The sequence below is a fragment of the Bubalus kerabau genome, chromosome 17, assembly GCF_029407905.1.
Source record: "Bubalus kerabau isolate K-KA32 ecotype Philippines breed swamp buffalo chromosome 17, PCC_UOA_SB_1v2, whole genome shotgun sequence".
Taxonomy (NCBI): Eukaryota; Metazoa; Chordata; class Mammalia; order Artiodactyla; family Bovidae; genus Bubalus; species Bubalus kerabau.
In genome coordinates this window covers 57328182-57346609 of record NC_073640.1, presented here as the reverse complement: position 1 = coordinate 57346609, position 18428 = coordinate 57328182, and the positions used below count along the sequence as shown (strand labels likewise).

The window sequence follows — 18428 nt, the reverse complement described above, 5'->3', positions numbered from 1 at the left end:
GAGTCTTCTCCAACACCACAGTTCAAAAGCATCAATTCTTCTGCGCTCAGCTTTCTTTATAGTCCAACTCTCACATCCATACATGACTACTGGAAAAACCATAGCCTTGACTAGGTGGACCTCTGTTGACAAAGTAATGTCTCTGCTTTTTAATATGCTGTCTAGGTTGGTCATAACTTTCCTTCCAAGGAGCTTTACACAGTGTATACCCATATACTCAGCGTCTAGAGTCTATAATTTTGGTTATTTTTCACCTCTCTATCCTTTAATCTCTCTATCCACTAATCTAACTTCTTTTTCTGATGTATTTTAAGGTTAATCTCAGAGACTTTCCTGGCGGTCCAGTGGTTAAGAATCTGCGCTTGCACTGTGGGGGTCTACAGTCCCCATTCCTGGTCTGAGAACTAAGATCCCGCATGCTGTGCAGCACAGCCAAAATACAAAAAACAAAACAGTATGCATATCATCAACTAGGGTTCAATATTTTTGACTTTTTTTGTTCAGTTAAAAAACATTTTGGGGTGGGGTCGCAGTCCATGGAAACCCCTTAGGTAAATTTTATGTAATATGAAAGGCACAAATCCTGTGTATTGTTTGTTGATTTTTGGTGTGAATCTACATCTATGTAACTAAAACCTCTTTCAAGATATAGAATATTACTACGCCAAATCCAGCATAACCCTTGCCTCCTAGCCCCCGTCCACAGAGATAATCACTGCTCCTGGTTTTACATCATGGATCAGTTTTACCAACTTTAGTCTTCATGGTCATTCAAACAAATTACATACTAACTACTCATTCCTGTAAAACTTCTTTTACTTAGCCTTAAGGGTGTCTGTTTCCTTGATTCCTATTCATTCATTCAGGAAACTTATCAAACACCAGACTTGTGCCGGGCACTTAGCTGAGTGCTAGAGATCAGGGCCGGAACTAAGGGGAGGCAAGCCAGCTGCTCACTTTCAGGCTCTTGCAAGGACGGGGTCAACATCTAAGACTGAGTGCCTTTTAAAATTTTGTACTCTGGGCACATTGCTTACTTTATCCTGGTCCCAACCCTGTAAGTGATAGAGGAGTGCAAGAACTGAAAATGATCTCTTACCTCTTTTTGCCCCTACAGTTACTCAACACCTATGTGTTAGTTCTTCTGCTAAAACCACACTTTTAATTTACATCCAGGGTATGTTTTGGTTTTATTATGGCAAGTCTGCCCTCAGTAGCAATACCTTTATCGAGTGCTTACTATGTGCCACCGTGTTCTAGTAAGGGGTTCCCAACAGCCGGGCCGTATAAGAAGACAGGTGTACCTGTGAATAGGAAGCAAGAAGACCCCTATTATCTGATATAAACAGTGAACATTCATGATTTTAACTCATATTTATTGAGTACTTACCACGTGTCGAGCACTGTGCTAAGTACTTGGGAAACTGGCCGAAGCTTTAAAACCACCCCACTGAGGTGACCCCTTGATCACTTTCTCTTTAACAGATGAAGAAATTGAGTTAAGAGGTGAAATTGCTCACCCAAAGTCACAGAGCTAGGGAATGCGACGGCAGGATTTGCACACAGTTCTGACCTCCAAATTGATGCTATTAAACCACTGTCTGTCTCCCAGAGAAAACACTCAACACATTTTAAACAGAGCACTAGGTAAGCACGAAAACATAATTACATTTCCCAACGCTGTTTTATTTAAAACAGTTATTCCCATCATGTCCTTCTCGCCTAGGCTGCGAGGTGGAGGGAGGGCTGACGGAACTACTTTTCCCAGGATGCAACTCTCGTCTCACAAGCTGTCAAGCATGTCGGGAACTGTAGTCCTCCGAGAAGATAATAATCCATGGCTCCCAACATGCTTTTGGAGTCTGAACCTTGCCGTAGGAAAAGCCCAGTCGCGCTGCATGCTGGGAAGCGGGACCGGCTCCTTTCCCGGCTTGCCTCCCGGACGAGCGAGCCTATTTTTTTTTTCAGGACTACAATTCCCAGCGGGCTGTGCGCGAGAGGGCGGGCGAGTTCTTCTGACGGAAGTCCGCTCTACCCTTGGGTCCCCCAACAGCTGCCGGAGCCGGAGCCACCCAGAAGCCGCGGGACCGGGGCCGCTGGGGTCCGGACGGGGGTCGCCATGGTAACGAGGGCGCGCCTACGCTGGGGACGGGCGAAGGGTGGGTCCACGTGCAGGTACTCCAGGCTCGGTGGGATACTGACAAGCCGCCCCTGCTGCAGTGCGATGGTCTGGGCCGGGCGCGGGCTCTCGGGATTGGGGTCGATTCAAAGGCCGGCGAAGGAGGCAACTGGGGGTGGTTCTGGGCGCGAGTGTGTACTGGGGTTATCGAGGCTAGGGGGAGCTTTTGAAGACCAGGTGCCAGGGGATAGGGCTGTGCGGGAGGGAGACATTCGAGATGGTTGGAGGGTTTTGAAACAGGGAAACAGCTCACGAGGTAGGATCTCAGAAGCGGGGAGAAGGAATTGGAGGTGGGGAGGGGGCGTCCCAAGCGGAGGGCTTTCGGGAGTGCGTCAGGAGAGCTGGAGAAGAATGGGAGACGTTGGGAGAGGGGGGTCTCTTGGGGCAGGAAGCTGATGTTGCAGGCGGAGAGGGGGTGTTGGAACTGGGTGGGATACTGCTGGTGAGAGAGAGTCTCAAGGGTAAGAGACTGGACCCTGGAGACAGGAAGTACTGTAGGGAAGGGGGCTTTAGAGTTAGGAAAAGTGTGCTGTAAGAGGGAAGAAGGCTTGGAGTAGGCAGTGAATACTACACATGAATGGGGAGCAATAGAACAGGTCTCTGCAAGAGGAGGGGTCTCAGAGGGTAGGGAGTAAGCATGGAAGTGAGAGGTGGGGAGGGGGTTTGGGGAACAAGGACTGGGCATTAGAGCTGGCACCAATCCCCAGGGATGGGGCACCCTGACAGAGAGCCCTGAAACTGGGAAAGCAGGAGTCAAAAGAGAGCAACTCCAGGGGGACTGGGGGAACTTGGAGGTAGAGAAGGCTGAGGGTGGGGGGGCGGGCACTGAGAGGGGACATCAGAGGGGACATCAGAGGGGTGAGGATACAGAAAGGATGGGACTTCTCAGTGTGGATTCCCTGAGATGGAAAGACTCTAGTTGGGAGGAGAAACAGGAAGAGGTGTATGAGGTAATTCAGGAGTCAGAGACAGAGCTCTCCCTTAGTTCTGTAGCCCTGCTCCCGTCTCTCCTCCCTATCTCCTCCATCTATCTCTGGCTCTGGCCCCCAGGCTGTGGCTGCCTGGTGTGGGTCCCACCCCCATCCCCCACCCCATGCCCTTTGCCTGCCTGCCAGGACCCCTGCCTTGCTAGGAAGTGGTTTTCCCTGGCTCAGCAGAAGGGGTTCTTGGAAGGAGTGTAATATCCTGTTCCCGTCCAGCTCAGATGAGTTGGGGGAGGAGGGATGGACTGTGTGGAGAATGAGGCTTACGAAAGAGAGCAGCCTCTCATGACCCGGTGGAGGCTTCCACAAGTCAGGATAAGGGGATTCAGAGCAAAGCCTTTGGATTCCCAGCTCTGCTTTCTGTCTGTGAGCCTTCCATTCTCTGAGCCTCGATTTCTTCATCTATAAACCGGACATGAGCACACAGAACTGGGCTCAAAGACAGGCTTCCTAGCTGCATGCACTTGGCCCATGATTTTCTTAAAGTCAAATGACAGTGAATTATATCACTAAGAACTGATATTTGTATAATGCTTAGTATGTGCTAGTCACTGTTTTATCCCTGTTGTGCTCATGAACTCGTGCAGTGGTCTCATGAGGGAGGTACTCGCATTATGCCCATTGCGTGGACAGTGAAACTGAGGTCCAGAGAGGTCAAGTAACTTGCCTACAGACTCACAGCCAACAGTGCCAGGATTCATTCGGGCTCTAGAGTCTGTGTTTTTAGCCACTTGGTCAAATGCATCAGTCATAATAGTTAATTTTATTGAACACTCAGTATGTAAATGGAACTTTACAAAACGCTTCCGAGATCAACTTATTCAATGTTCACAGTAGCCCTGTGACAGTTGAGTTGGCTTTTCAAAATCTTAAAAACACCTCCGGTCTCCCAGGCATCACTGATGGTAATTGTAGCTGACACCTGGCTTGCCTGTTAGTGCCAGCCACCGACTAAATTTATAAACTTATTTAACCTTCAAAACACCCTGACAAGATGAGTCTTCTAAGGAAAACTGGTTTCACCATGGGGAAACTGAGGCGTAGAAGGGCGGATCTTTTGTTCAAGGTCAGGGAGACAAGACTTGCTGGAGCTTGGGACTCAGCGCCCCAGAAATGACTGCAGAGTTGGCCAGTGGACGAGAGATCACTCCACGGGGTGTTGGAGGGACCTAGGACCGGAGCATGTGGCCAGGTCAGCCTGGCTGGGCTCAGGGGAGTGGCCGAGACCCTTGGAAGGCAGGCAGCTGGGACACGTGGACCCTATCTTCCCCGTGGGGCAGGGTGGGGCTGTTGGGCAGGGCCGCCCTGCACTGGCTCGCCCACCGCACCTCTCTCCCTGCCTCCTCCTCTTGCCATCCCCAGATCCGCTTCATCCTCATCCAGAACCGAGCAGGCAAGACGCGCCTGGCCAAGTGGTACATGCAGTTCGATGATGACGAGAAACAGAAGCTGATCGAGGAGGTGCACGCCGTGGTCACTGTCCGAGACGCCAAACACACCAACTTTGTGGAGGTGACAGCTACGCCCACCCCCCCCCGCCAGTGCCTCCCACACTCCCCTGCTTTCTTCTGATGGCCCCCTTCCCAGCCTCAGATGGTCATAACCCCTCAGACTCTCCTTCCTCCCCCCTCATTCATTTATCAACTTGCCTGCCGTCTTCTTTCCTTTGAGGAGGGTGGGTTACTTTTCAGGGTGAACATTTTCAGACATACAGGTTAGTACAATGAGAAGTCAACTGAAAATTCCCCCAGATTTCATCAGTATTAAGAGTTTGCATTTTTTTTCTCTTTTTCTCTCTTCCTATTTTTTGGCCAAATAAGCTTTTTTTTTTTTTCCCCCGTGCCTTTTGAAAACTTACTACAAAAATGCTCAAACACATAAGCGTAGAGAATGGTATAACAAACCATCCCTGGCTGTCATGTTTTCAATTAAGTTAGAGAGATCATGGGGGATCTCTAGGGTCTGTAGGGTAGGATTGCATGCTGTCATTGCCGAAGGTGCGGGTTCAGTCCCTGGTTGAGGAACTAAGATTGTGTAAGCCATGTATTGCAGTCAAAAAAAAAGGTATAGAGATAATGACATTTCATCTCTAAATATTACAGGGTACATCTCAGAAAATAAAGACACTGCCTTCCATGACCACAGTATCATCAGGCCTGATAAAAGGAGTCATACTTCCTTACTAATATTAGTCTAAACCCAATCAATATTTAAATTTCCCCCAGGTCATCAGAGGGCTTCCCAGGTGGCCCTAGTGGTAAAAAACCCACCTGCCAATGCAGGAGACATCAGAGATGCAAGTTCAATCCATAGGTCAGGAAGATCCCCTGGAGGAGGGTATGGCAACCTGCTCCAGCATTCTTGCCTGAAGAATCCCATGGACTGAGGAGCCTGGCAGGCTACGGTCCATGGGGTCACAAAGAGTCAAACATGACTGAAGCAACTTAGCATCAAAACTGATTGTCCAGAGCCAGTCAAGGATCTTGGCATTGGTTTTGGTCTCTTTATTGAGATGCTTCTAGCTTTAATTCCCACGGTATTAGCCTGTTAAGAGACCAGGGTGATTGTCCTGTCTGTGTGTATTTATGCGCGCTTAGTCGTGTCTAACTCTCTGTGGCCCTGTTGACTGTGGCCTGCCAGGCTCCTCTGTCCATGTAGAGTTCAACAGATGTTTATTGGCAGCTCACTATGTGCCGAGTACTGTTCTAGGCACTGGTGATACAGCAGGAAATGAAACAGACCCAGTCCCTTCTCTCAGAGAGCTGACCGCGGAAGTTTTTAGTTTTAGTCGATGGGAGGTTGTTATTATAATGAAGATATAGTGTATCAGGTATGATAGATGCTAGGGAGAAAAAGGAAGCAGCTGTGGGGGATGGAATGGCTAGGATGTATACGGTGAGGGGTGGGGAGTGGAACGTAGGTTTAAATGGTTGGATCAGGAAGTCTTCATTGAACAGGGGACATTTGAACCCAGACCTGAAGGAATGGAGAAGTGGAAGGAGATGATATCTGAGAAAGGAACGTTCCAAGCCCAGGGAACAATAAGTGCAAAGACCCTGAGGCAGCAGGGCGTACAAGGGCATTCCTGGAATAGCAAGAAAGCCAGTGTATCTGAGGTGGGGTAAGCCAGGGAGGAAGGTGGGAGCAGATGAGATTGAAGATGTAACAGAAGCAGGAGGTTCGGGGCCTTGTGACCAGTCATGAGGACTTGGGCCCTTACAGGAGGCTTTTGAGCTGAGGAGGGAGGTAGGCTAGCTTAGGCTTTAGGGATCCCTCTCTAAGGGGCAGGAGCAGAACCAGGGGACTGCTCAGGAGATGACCGCTGCAGCCCAGGTGAGAGATGCTGGTGACTTTCACAGTCATGGAAGCAGTGGGGGTGGCGAGAAGCATTTTGAAAGGAGAGCCAACTGAAGGGCCGAGGATTGGAGGAGGTGTGGGAAAGGGAATGGAGTCACCAGTAGGGGGTGCTGTCATTTCCCCAGATGGGCTGACTTAGCAAAGAACAGGTGGAGGGGAAGATCAGTGGGGTGTCCATTCCCAACCCAGTGGAGATGTGGGGGGCGGGATGATGAAGGGAGGGGAGCCGGAGCATAAGGCAAGGCTCTCCCGGGGCACCATGCTGCCGGCGCAGGGCCGGCCCCATGCTGAGTGCTGGAAACGACAGCAGCTGAGGGACCCGGAGTGGGCAGGGAGGCGGATTAGGAGGAGCCAGAAAGGTTTGATGCCAGGTGAGAATGTCACAGGGCGGCCGGACCATCTTAGGTCCCTCCCGACCCAGGCCCACTCCAGACTGGAGCCCTATGCAGGGCATCACTGGTGACGCAGCGGTGACAGGAAGGAGCCAGGCAGACGACAGCAGGAAAGAAAAGAAGAGCGCCATTCAGGGTCAGAGCCTTCCAAGGCCACACCGCCAGTGACGGTCGGTGGGTAACTTCTCCAGCTCAAGTCTTCCTGCCCTCGTGGCTTCTTGTCTCGATCCCGCCCCTCCAAAGCAGGGACCTTCAATCATTTGATCGTGTATCTTTTATTTTTTTTTTAAGTAGAGTTAACATCCTGATATATTCTTACTAATCCATGGATTATGTGCAGGAGCTACTGTAATAATATTGGGCTTCCCTGGTGACTCAGCGGTAAAGAATCTGCCTGCCAATGTAGGAGATGTGGGTTCGAACACTGGGCGGAGAAGATCCCCTGGAAAAGGAAATGGCAACCTGCTCCAGTATTCTTGCCTGGGAAATCCCATGGACAGAGGAGCCCGGCGGGCTGCAGTCCCTGGGGTCTCAAAAGAATCAGACACACATAGGGACTAAAGGACTAAACAACAACAGCTCAAAAGTATGCTTCTCCTGCTGCTAAGTCACTTCAGTCGTATCTGACTCTGTGCAACCCCATAGACGGCAGCCCACTAGGCTCCTCTGTCCCTGGGATTCTCCAGGCAAGAATACTGGAGTGGGTTGCCATTTCCTTCTCCAAAGCATGAAAGTGAAAAGTGAAAGTGAAGTCGCTCAGTTGTGCCCGACTCTTCGAGACCCCATGGACTGCAGCCTACCAGGCTCCTCCGTTCATGGGATTTTCCAGTCAAGAGTATTGGAGTGGGTTGCCATTGCCTTCTCTGAAAAAGTATGCTGCTGCTGCTGCTACTGCTAAGTCGCTTCAGTCATGTCTGACTCTGTGCGACCCCATAGATGGAAGCTCACCAGGCTTCCTCGTCCTCGGGATTCTCCAGGCAAGAACACTGGAGGGGGTTGCCATTTCCTTCTCCAATGCATGAAAGTGAAAAGTGAAAGGGAAGTCACTCAGTCGTGTCCGACTCTTCCCGCCCCCATGGACTGCAGCCTACCAGGCTCCTCCGCCTATGGGATTTTCCAGGCAAGAGTACTGCAGTGGGTTGCTATTGCCTTCTCCACAAAAGTATCAGTTCAGTCAGTTCAGTTCAGTCGGTCAGTCGTGTCCAACTCTTTGCGACTCCATGAATCGCAGCACACCAGGCCTCCCTGTCCATCACCAACTCCTGGAGTTCACTCAAACTCATGTCCATCGAGTCGGTAATGCCATCTAGCCATCTCATCCTCTGTCCCCTTCTCCTACCTCCAATCCCTTCCAGCATCAGAGTCTTTTCCAGTGAGTCAACTCTTCGCATGAGGTAGCCAAAGTATTGGAGTTTCAGCTTTAGCATCAGTCCTTCCAATGATCACCCAGAACTGATCTCCTTTAGAATGGACTGGTTTGATCTTGCAGTCCAAGGGACTCTCAAGAGTCTTCTCCAACACCACAGTTCAAAAGCATCAATTCTTCAGCGCTCAGCTTTCTTCACAGTCCAACTCACATCCATACATGACCACTAGAAAAACCATAGCCTTGACTAGACGGACCTTTGTTGGCAAAGTAATAGCTCTACTTTTTAGTATGCTATCTAGGTTGGTCATAACTTTCCTTCTAAGGAGTAAGCGTCTTTCAATTTCATGGCTGCAGTCACCATCTGCAGTGATTTTGGAGCCCAAAAAAATAAAGTCTGACACTGTTTCCACTGTTTCCCCATCTATTTCCCATGAAGTGATGGGACCAAATGCCATGATCTTAAGTTTTCTGAATGTTGAGCTTTAAGCCAACTTTTTCACTGTCCTCTTTCACTTGCATCAAGAGGCTTTTGAGTTCCTCTTCACTTTCTGCCATAAGGGTGGTGTCATCTGCACATCTGAGGTTATTGACATTTCTCCCGGCAATCTTGATTCCAGCTTGTACTTCTTCCAGCCCAGCGTTTCTCATGATGTACTCTGCATAGAAGTTAAATAAGCAGGGTGACAATATACAGCCTTGACGTCCTCCTTTTCCTATTTGGAACCAGTCTGTTGTTCCATGTCCAGTTCTAACTGTTGCTTCCTGACCTGCATACAGGTTTCTCAAGAGGCAGGTCAGGTGGTCTGGTATTCCCATCTCTTTCAGAATTTCCCACAGTTTATTGTGATCCACACAGTCAAAGGCTTTGGCATAGTCAATAAAGCAGAAATAGATGTTTTTCTGGAACTCTCTTGCTTTTTCCATGATCCAGCGGATGTTGGCAATTTGATCTCTGGTTTCTCTGCCTTTTCTAAAACCAGCTTGAACATCTGGAAGTTCATGGTTCACGTATTGCTGAAGCCTGGCTTGGAGAATTTTGAGCATTACTTTACTAGCGTGTGAGATGAATGCAATTGTGCTGTAGTTTGAGCATTCTTTGGCATTGCCTTTTTTTGGGATTGGAATGAAAACTGCCCTTTTCCAGTCCTGTGGCCACTGCTGAGTTTTCCAAATTTGCTGGCATATTGAGTGCAGCACTTTCACAGCATCATCTTTCAGGATTTGAAATAGCTCAACTGGAATTCCATCACCTCCACTAGCTTTGTTGATAGTGATGCTTTCTAAGGCCCACTTGACTTCACATTCCAGGATGTCTGGCTCTAGGTGAGTGATCACACCATTGTGATTATCTTGAAGATCAAAAGTATAGGCATTCACCAAGATAAGCTAGGGGGAAAAAAATGAAGAAAAATCAGGGGCTTGAGTTGGCTTTTGAAGTTGCCAGCAGATGGCGCCACACACACACACGCTGGCCTAGATTTTTCAGATGCTTTGCCAGCTAAGTACATCATGGATCTCTGTCTATGGCTTTATCTACTTACACATGGTATAAAATTAGAGTCTGCGTCCCTGGCTCATGAATATTTATTCCTGGGTTGTATTTATGTGTTATGGTAGGAATATTTATATTACGGTTCAGTTAAGGGCAGGAGTAGGATTGTCTTGGTTACAGGAGGCAGTGAGCCTGTACTGCTCAGCACAAAGCCTGCCACACAGCATGTACTCAGGCAGTGTTTGTGGAAGAATTTGCTAGCTTAGTTCCAGGCTGAGGAGTTTGACTCCTTCCAGAGGCAACAGCAAGTCACAGAAAGGGGGATATGGATACCCTAGAGCACCCCCACCTCTCGGCTCTGGGCTTTTGCCTGATACTATTCCCTCTGCCTAAAGCACTCCTGCCTGATCACTCCTGCTCATCCTCCAGATTTCAGTGCAGATGCCCCCTCTTCCAGGAAGCCCTCCCGGACTGCAAGGGTGGGTCAGCCTCTTGTCCCTTCTGAGCACCCACAGCCCCTCTCTGCCCACTCAGGGGGTGACTAAGGATGACGCTCCATTGGACTGTGAGCCTGAGGCAGGGAGAGCCAGGCCACTCCTCTGTCTGCAGCGCAGAGTCAGACAACAGAGCAGGGCCTCCGGGACCACGTGTGGAACGCAGGACTGCACGTGTTGGTGCCATCCTGCTCAGTATGCGGGGTCCTGGGCATGCCCTGTCGCTGACTGCCCGCCTCTCTGCCCCACAGTTCCGGAACTTCAAGATCATTTACCGACGCTATGCTGGCCTCTACTTCTGCATCTGCGTGGACGTCAACGACAACAACCTGGCCTACCTGGAGGCCATCCACAACTTTGTGGAGGTGCGCGCGCCGGGGGCCAGGGGGCGGCGGGCGCCGTCCGGATGCCTCTGTTAGGGTGTGGGCCCTCAGCCTGCGGGAGGGGACACTGTCTTTCTCTGCCCACCTTGATGTTTCCTCCGGTCTCTGTTTCCCTTCAGTTTCTCTCTGCCTTGTTTCTTTATTTACTTATTTATTTTGCCTGCACCGGGTCCTAGTTGCAGTGCTTGGGATCTTTGCTCTTCATTGCAGCATGCAGGATCCCTAGTTGTGGCGTGTGGCCGCTGATTCCCTGACCAGGGATCGAACCCGGGCCCCCTGCCTTGGGAGCACGGCGTCTTAGCCACGGGAGCAGGGAAGTCCCCTCTGTCTTGATTTTGTGCCACCTCTTTCTGACGCCTCTGCTCCTGTCTGTGTGTGTGTGTGTCTCTCCTTGCCCATCTCGCACCACCTCTGTCTTCTTCTCCTAGGTCTTAAATGAATATTTCCACAACGTCTGTGAACTGGACCTGGTATTCAACTTCTACAAGGTGGGCTCCTGGGGAAGATGAGGAGGAGGGAGCCAGAGGAGGGAGTCGGTGGTGGGCCAGAAGCCCGCAGCCACCCCAGTGCCTCCGCTGGGGTCTGTTTGCTGGTTCTTGGGCATCAGAACTCCCCAGCTGCCTGGGGTCCCCCCCGCACTGCTCACCTCAGGGTCTCCCCTTGCCCTCCCTTCCCTCAGGTTTACACGGTCGTGGATGAGATGTTCCTGGCCGGCGAGATCCGTGAGACCAGCCAGACGAAGGTGCTCAAACAGTTGCTGATGTTGCAGTCCCTGGAGTGAGGGCGGCCGGCCCCTCCCGCCCTGGCCCCTTCCCGGACTAGCCTGCTCGCTTCCCCTTTCCGGGCCCGGGGTCCACCCCAGCGGCCCCCTCCCTCAGCTGCCCAGGAGGAAGGCACCCAGCTGGGTCTGGGCTGCCAGGGAGGAGGCCACACCCCACGGCCTCGGGGCCCCAGCTGTGGGCGGAGGCCACCTCGCGTGTACCGAGTAACCGTACTGTCCTCATGTGATGCCGTGAGCGTGTGCGTGGAGCCCCCAATAAACCTGTGGTCCCCGCCTGGCCTCGTCTCCTTGCGCCTCTGCCTGTCCTCCCTGGGAACCACGGGCAGCTCCAGGGGCCCTGCTGTTGGTGCATCGGGTAGTCGGTCAACAAGCACACTTCGGGCTGAGTGAGGGAGTGATGGGGGGGCAGGGGCATTCATACCTGCTGCTGCCCGCAGACGGCCCTGGGGGACTGGGAAGGGTGACAGATTTAGACACTGAGCTCTCGCTCCTAAAATAATGACACTCAGAGCCAATGCCAACATCTCTCAGGCCGTTCTAAGCCACGACATGTACCTTTGTTAACCCTCACGAGAGGTTGCAGAAGGGATGGTTAGAGGGGCTCACTCAGCTCAGACAGTCACAGAGTGAGTCTGCAGCTGAACCAGATTTTTTTTTTTTTTTTTTAATTTTACTTGTTTATTTTTGGTTGTGCTGGGTCTTCATGGCTACGCAGGGACTTGCAGCGAGTGGGGGGGCACCGGCTTCTCACTGCAGTGGCTTCTCTTGCTGTGGGGCTCAGGCTCAGTCGTCATGATACAGCGTTAGTTGCCCCGTGGCACGTGGGATCTTCCCAGACCAGGGATCGAACCTGTGTCCCCTGCGTTGGCAGGTGGATTCTTAACCACTAGACCACCAGGGAAGTCCTGAACCAGGGTGGTTTTGAGCCCAGGCAGGGGGCTCCAGAGTCCTAGTTCTCAGACACGAGGCCCGAGGTGCAGGCTCGGGCCCCGCGTTCAGTGGTTCCCAGCCACGGCACTGCCGGCCCTCAGGTCTTCACTGGTGAGGCTGTCCTGGGCGTGGCCGGCCTGCCCGCCACCGTCTGCCAGGTGCCAGCACCAAGTGGCCCTCAGCCCTTCTGGCAACAGGAAACACTCCTGCGTGTTTTCTTTGTTTTTGGCCACCTCTCTCAGCTTGCAGGATCCTAGTTCCCCGACCAGGAATTAAACCCAGGACCGTGACAGTGAAAGCGCCAAGTCCTAACCACCGGATCACCAGGGAATCCCCCGCGCATGTTTCTAGTGCCCTCTGGAGTGGCTGTGCCCCCTCCCCCCATGCCCATTGAGAACAGAGTGATGGCTGCCAGCTGCAGCCCTGGCCGGCACCCTTGGCAGAGCTGAGAACGCCAGGCATGCGGCATCCGCTCCTACTAATGTGATCCAGCTTCGTGTCATCCTCCCATCTGCAGGGGACGGGCATATCCCAGCGCAGTCATGGGCACACTGTGCAACCTCAGGGTCAGTCACTTAACCCCTCTTGCCTCTGTTTCTTCATCTGGCAAGTGGGTCGACTATAGTTTTTACTCTCATGGAGTGTCCCTGAGGAGTAAATGAATTAATGCTGGGTAGTACCTAGCATTGGTCGGCACGCATTCACTGCACAGACATTAAGTGCCTTCTGTGTGCACAGCCCTATGAGAGACAAGATGCCTATAGACGTGGACGGTGAGCACATAATCATCCTCATTTCACTTGGGACACTGAGGCTTGGGGAGGTGAATTCTTTTTATAGATAAATTGTTCCAACAGTGTATTTGTTTCTTGTTGCTGCTGTAATGTTATCATGAGCTGAGTGGCTTAAACCAACAGGACTCTGATCACTCGTGAGGAGTGAGACCATGGGTGGGGGCCAGCCAGCTGAGGCTTGGATCTGCAGCTGGGTGATACAGGGTGGGAGGTGAGGTCATTTCCACATGTCACAACGGAAGCCCAGCACAGCCTAAATAAATGAATAATAAAAATATTTTCCAGAACATTTCATCACCCCCAAAAGAAACCTGTACCCTTAGCTATCACCCCTCAATCCCTCCATCCCCTCCTCCCTTCACCCCAGCCCTGAGTCAACCTGCCGCTGCTGCTGGTAAGTCACTTCAGTCATGTCCGACTCTGTGCGACCCCATAGATGGCAGCCCACCAGGCTCCCCTGTCCCTGGGATTCTCAAGGCAAGAATACTGGAGTGGGTTGCCATTTCCTTCTCCAAAGCATGAGGGTGAAAAGTGAAAGTGAAGTCGCTCAGTCGTGTCCGACTCTTAGCAACCTCATGGACTGCAGCACCCTGGAATCAGAGAAAAAAGCGTGCTCAGGGAAAGACAGTATTCACACGTTAAATGCTGTTGAGATCACCACAGCTCTATGAGAATGGCTCATTAAATACACCAAGGGCAAAGGAACTTACCTGGTGGTGCAGTGGTTAAGACTCCAAGCTCCCAATGCAGGGGGCCCAGATTCGATCCCTAGTCAGGAAACTAGATCCCATATGCCACCACGAAGTGTTTGCATGCCACAACGAAGACCTGGCATAGTTAAATAAAAAATAAATATTTAAAAAGAACTCAGAGTGTGCCAGGCAAGCTTGCAGAGCTCTTGTACATTGCTGCTTGGAATGGAGAACAGGGCGGGTTCTCTGGAAGGATCTGGCAGGTTCTTATAAAGTTAAACATTACATTTACTTTATGACTCAGCAATCCCACTCCTATTTGTTTACCCAAGGGAAATAAAAACTGATGTACAAAATTTCTACATGAACCCAAGTTAAATGAAGACATAGATTCATGCAGAAACTAGTCCATGAATGTTCAAAGCAGCATTACTCACCTTAGCCAAAAGATGGAGACAACCCAGAGACTTGTCAACGGATGAAGGGATAAATAAGATACTCTGTGTCTACATGGATTATTATTGTGTAAAAAGAATGAAACATTGGTACGTCCTGCAATATGGACGAACTCTGAAAATGTATGATGACTGAGAGAAGACTGGTAAAAGACCACATATCACATGATTCTGTATCATACGAAATTTCCAAAACAGTCTGTGTTTTGTTTTGTTTTGAAACTCCTGTGTGTGTTTATTTATTTATTTTTGGCTGCACCGGCTCTTCGTAGCTATGTGCGGGCTTTTCCAGTTGCAGTGAGCAGGGTCCACCCTCTGGTTGTGGTACAGGGGCTTCTCATCGCGATGGCTTCTCTTGTTGCGGAGCACAGGCTCTAGAGTGAGGGCTTGGCAGTTGTGGCTCACGGGTTTAGTTGCCCTGTGGCATGTGGGATCTTCCTCGACTAGGGGTCAAACCTGTATCCCCTGCATTGGCAGGTGGATTTTCATCCACTGGACCACCAGGGAAGTCCTAAGCCAATCCATGTAGACAAGAGCAGATTAATGATTGAGAATGATTGAGGTATTGGTATTTGGGGGTTGATAGCTAGAACGTCTTGCCTGGAAAATCCCATGGGCGGAGGAGCCTGGTAGGCTGCAGTCCATGGGGTCGCGAAGAGTCAGACACGACCGAGCGAATTCCCTTTCACTTTTCACTGTCATGCATTGGAGAAGGCAATGGCACCCCACTCCAGTACTCTTGCCTGGAAAATCCAATGGACAGAGGAGCCTGGTAGGCTGTGGTCCATGGGGTTGCTAAGAGTCGGACATGACTGAGCAACTTCACTTTCACTTCACTTTCCTGCATTGGAGAAGGAAATGGCAAGCCACTCCAATGTTCTTGCCTGGAGAATCCCAGGGATGGAGAAGCCTGATGGGCTGCTGTCTATGGGGTTGCACAGAGTCGGACACGACTGAAGCGACTTAGCAGCAGCAGCAGCAGCAATGCTGCTAATGACTGAATAAATAAATTTCAGCTTGCAGTGGCAAACAGAAAAACAAAACCCCAACCCCACCCCCAGGTGTTATTGTTACACTGGCTTTATTCTTAACCACCCAAAACTGGAAACAATCCAAACGTCCTCCAACAAGTACATAGATAAGCTGTGGTCCCTCCAGGCGATGGATGGATATTCTTCAGCATGGGCAAAGAACAAGCAGCTGATACAACTCCACAAGGTGGATAAATCTCAAATCTCACATCTTTTTGCTGAGGAAGAGAACCCAAACCCAGAAGGGTACACGCCACTGTAAAATTATTATTTTTGGTTTTGTTTTTTTGGCAGAGCCACACAACAGGAAGGATCCTCGTTCCCGACCAGGGATTGAACCCATGCCCCCTGCATTGGAGCATGGAATCTCAACCACCGGACTGCCAGGGAAGTCTTTTTTTTTTTTTTTTAAACAGCACTGCAAGGCTAATGTGATCTCAGTTCCCCGGGGAGGGATTGAACCCAGGCCACAGCAATGAAAGCCCGGAATCCTAACCATTAGGGTAACTAGGGAACTCCCACAATGTTGTTATAAGAATAAAGTGACTGAGGACAGACAGATCAGGGATTGCCAGGGGCTGGTAGGTGAGCTGGGGACTAAACCACAGAGGAGCACCAGAGGAATTCTGAGGGCGATGGAATTCTTTCATGTCTCCATTGTGACCGTGGGCTGTCTGACCTTCTGCCTTGATCAAAGCTAATGGACCTGTCTATTAAAAAGGATGAGTTTTAGAGACGTCCCTGGCGGAAGCAACAGTTAGAACTGGACATGGAACAACAGACTGGTTCCAAATAAGAAAAGGAGGACGTGAAGGCTGTATATTGTCACCCTGCTTATTTAACTTATATGCAGAGTACATCATGAGAAACGCTGGGCTGAAAGAAGCACAAGCTGGAATCAAGATTGCCGGGAGAAATATCAAGAACCTCAGATATGCAGATGACACCACCCTTATGGCAGAAAGTGAAGAGGAACTCAAAAGCCTCTTGATGAAAGTGAAAGAGGAGAGTGAAAAAGTTGGCTTAAAGCTCAACATTCAGAAAACGAAGATCATGGCATCTGGTCCCATCACTTCATGGGAAATAGATGGGGAAACAGTGGAAACAGTGTCAGACTTTATTTTTGGGGGGCTCCAAAATCACTGCAGATGATGATTGCAGCCATGAAATTAAAAGACGCTTACTCCTTGGAAGAAAAGTTATGACCAACCTAGATAGCATATTGAAAAACAGAGACATTACTTTGCCAACAAAGGTCTGTCTAGTCAAGGCTATGGTTTTTCCAGTGGTCGTGTATGGATGTGAAAGTTGGACTGTGAATAAGGCTGAGCCGAAGAATTGATGCTTTTGAACTGTGGTGTTGGAGAAGACTCGAGAGTCCCTTGGACTGCAAGGAGATCCAACCAGTCCATTCTGAAGGAGATCAGCCCTGGGATTTCTTTGGAGGGAATGATGCTGAAGCTGAAACTCCAGTACTTTGGCCACCTCATGCGAAGAGTTGACTCTTTGGAAAAGACTGATGCTGGGAGGGATTGGGGGCAGGAGGAGAAGAGGACGACAGAGGATGAGATGGCTGGATGGCATCACCGACTCGATGGACGTGAGTCTGAGTGAACTCCGGGAGTTGGTGATGGACAGGGAGGCCTGGCGTGCTGCGATTCATGGGGTCGCAAAGAGTCGGACACGACTGAGCGACTGAACTGAACTGAACTGAACTGGCGGTCTGGTGGCTAAGAGCGCACTCCCAATGCAGGGGGCCCGGATTCCATCCCTGATCAGGGAACTAGATACACGTGTCACAACTAAAGATCGCTCATGCCGCAACCACGACCTGGCTGCTGCTGCTGCTGCTAAGTCGCTTCAGTCGTGTCTGACTCTGTGCGACCCCATAGACGGCAGCCCACCAGGCTCCCCCGTCCCTGGGATTCTCCAGGCAAGAATACTGGAGTGGGTTGCCATTTCCTTCTCCAATGCATGAAAGTGAAAAGTGAAAGTGAAGACGCTCAGTCACGTCCGACTCTTAGCAACCCCATGGACCGCAACCTACCAGGCTCCTCCATCCATGGGATTCTCCTGGCAAGAGAACTGGAGTGGGTTGTCATTGCCTTCTCCCAAGACCTGGCACAGCCAAATAAATATATTTTTAAAAAGAGTGAATTTTTTATGCACGTTATACCCCCATCATCCAACAAAACTGCCTTTTTTTTTTTTGAGAAAAGCCAGCATAAAGCACTTTTATTGCAATAATAAAACTTGAAACTCATGTGTGGTGCAGGGAGTGGGGGTAGGCTGGGAGAGTAGGCAGCAATTTCTCTCACCAAATCACTACACAGGACAGCAAAGGGGTGAGAGGGGGCAAGGAGAAGTCAGGAAACTCCGAGATCAGCAGGGGGAGCTGAGCATCAAAAAACAGGAGATGTTGAAGCTGTAATGATCAGCATCATTTTCTTAAGACAACACTCAAGGATTTGTCATGATGGCTGGGCTTTCATGGGTGTTAAGCGTCTACAAACAGCACCTTCAATTTAACTTTCGATTAAAGTTCTTAAAATTTAGGAAGTAGAGCTTGGATAGCTATGCGATTACAAAAATCCTGGATATCCATTAGAAAAACCACAGGATGAAAAAAAAAAAGGCCAGGCCATGAAGGTTTCAGAGGTCCCTGCTGGCCTGGGGAACAGACATCTGCAATGTCCAACATCTCAGTGAAAATGATCTGCTTTCAAAAGCCAGAGGGTCTACGAGGAGGGTGAGGGTGGGGCAGTGGAGGCAAAGGCTCTCCCCCTTCCCACTGCAGTTTTGGGTAGGGCTTTCAATTCAACCCGAGGACATCTCTCAACTTGGAGAATAATTAGGCCCTCAAAAGTGCCTCAAATCTGCTATGGGTTTGCAGCGCAGCAGCAAGAACATTTAATATATAATAGATAAAACTTTTATCCAAAAAAATAAAATAAAATAAAGATTCTTGCACCCCCCACCCCAACACCAATTCCTAGTCTAAAGTTAACCCATTACTTGTGCTGTTAATACTTGACTAATACTTAATTGGAGACCTAGATCCAAAGGACTGAAACTCAATCTTCACCCCAAAACAAA

General features: G+C 50.1%; 1 protein-coding gene across 1 annotated transcript; it reads left to right on the top strand.

Moving 5' to 3' along the window:
• The first annotated feature begins 1884 nt into the window (after window positions 1-1884).
• Window positions 1885-11707, top strand: AP2S1 (adaptor related protein complex 2 subunit sigma 1). The gene is made up of 5 exons (XM_055553127.1): window positions 1885-2122; window positions 4525-4674; window positions 10518-10631; window positions 11078-11137; window positions 11329-11707. Exons 1-5 carry the CDS (start codon window positions 2120-2122, stop codon window positions 11428-11430), a joined length of 429 nt encoding a protein of 142 aa, XP_055409102.1. The 5' UTR covers window positions 1885-2119; the 3' UTR covers window positions 11431-11707.
• Window positions 11708-18428: the final 6721 nt, after the last annotated feature.

Coding starts and splice junctions, on each gene's coding strand:
- AP2S1 (XM_055553127.1), top strand. Junction 10,632..11,077: donor CCATCCACAACTTTGTGGAG/GTGCGCGCGCCG, acceptor TTCTTCTCCTAG/GTCTTAAATGAATATTTCCA. Junction 11,138..11,328: donor TGGTATTCAACTTCTACAAG/GTGGGCTCCTGG, acceptor CCCTTCCCTCAG/GTTTACACGGTCGTGGATGA.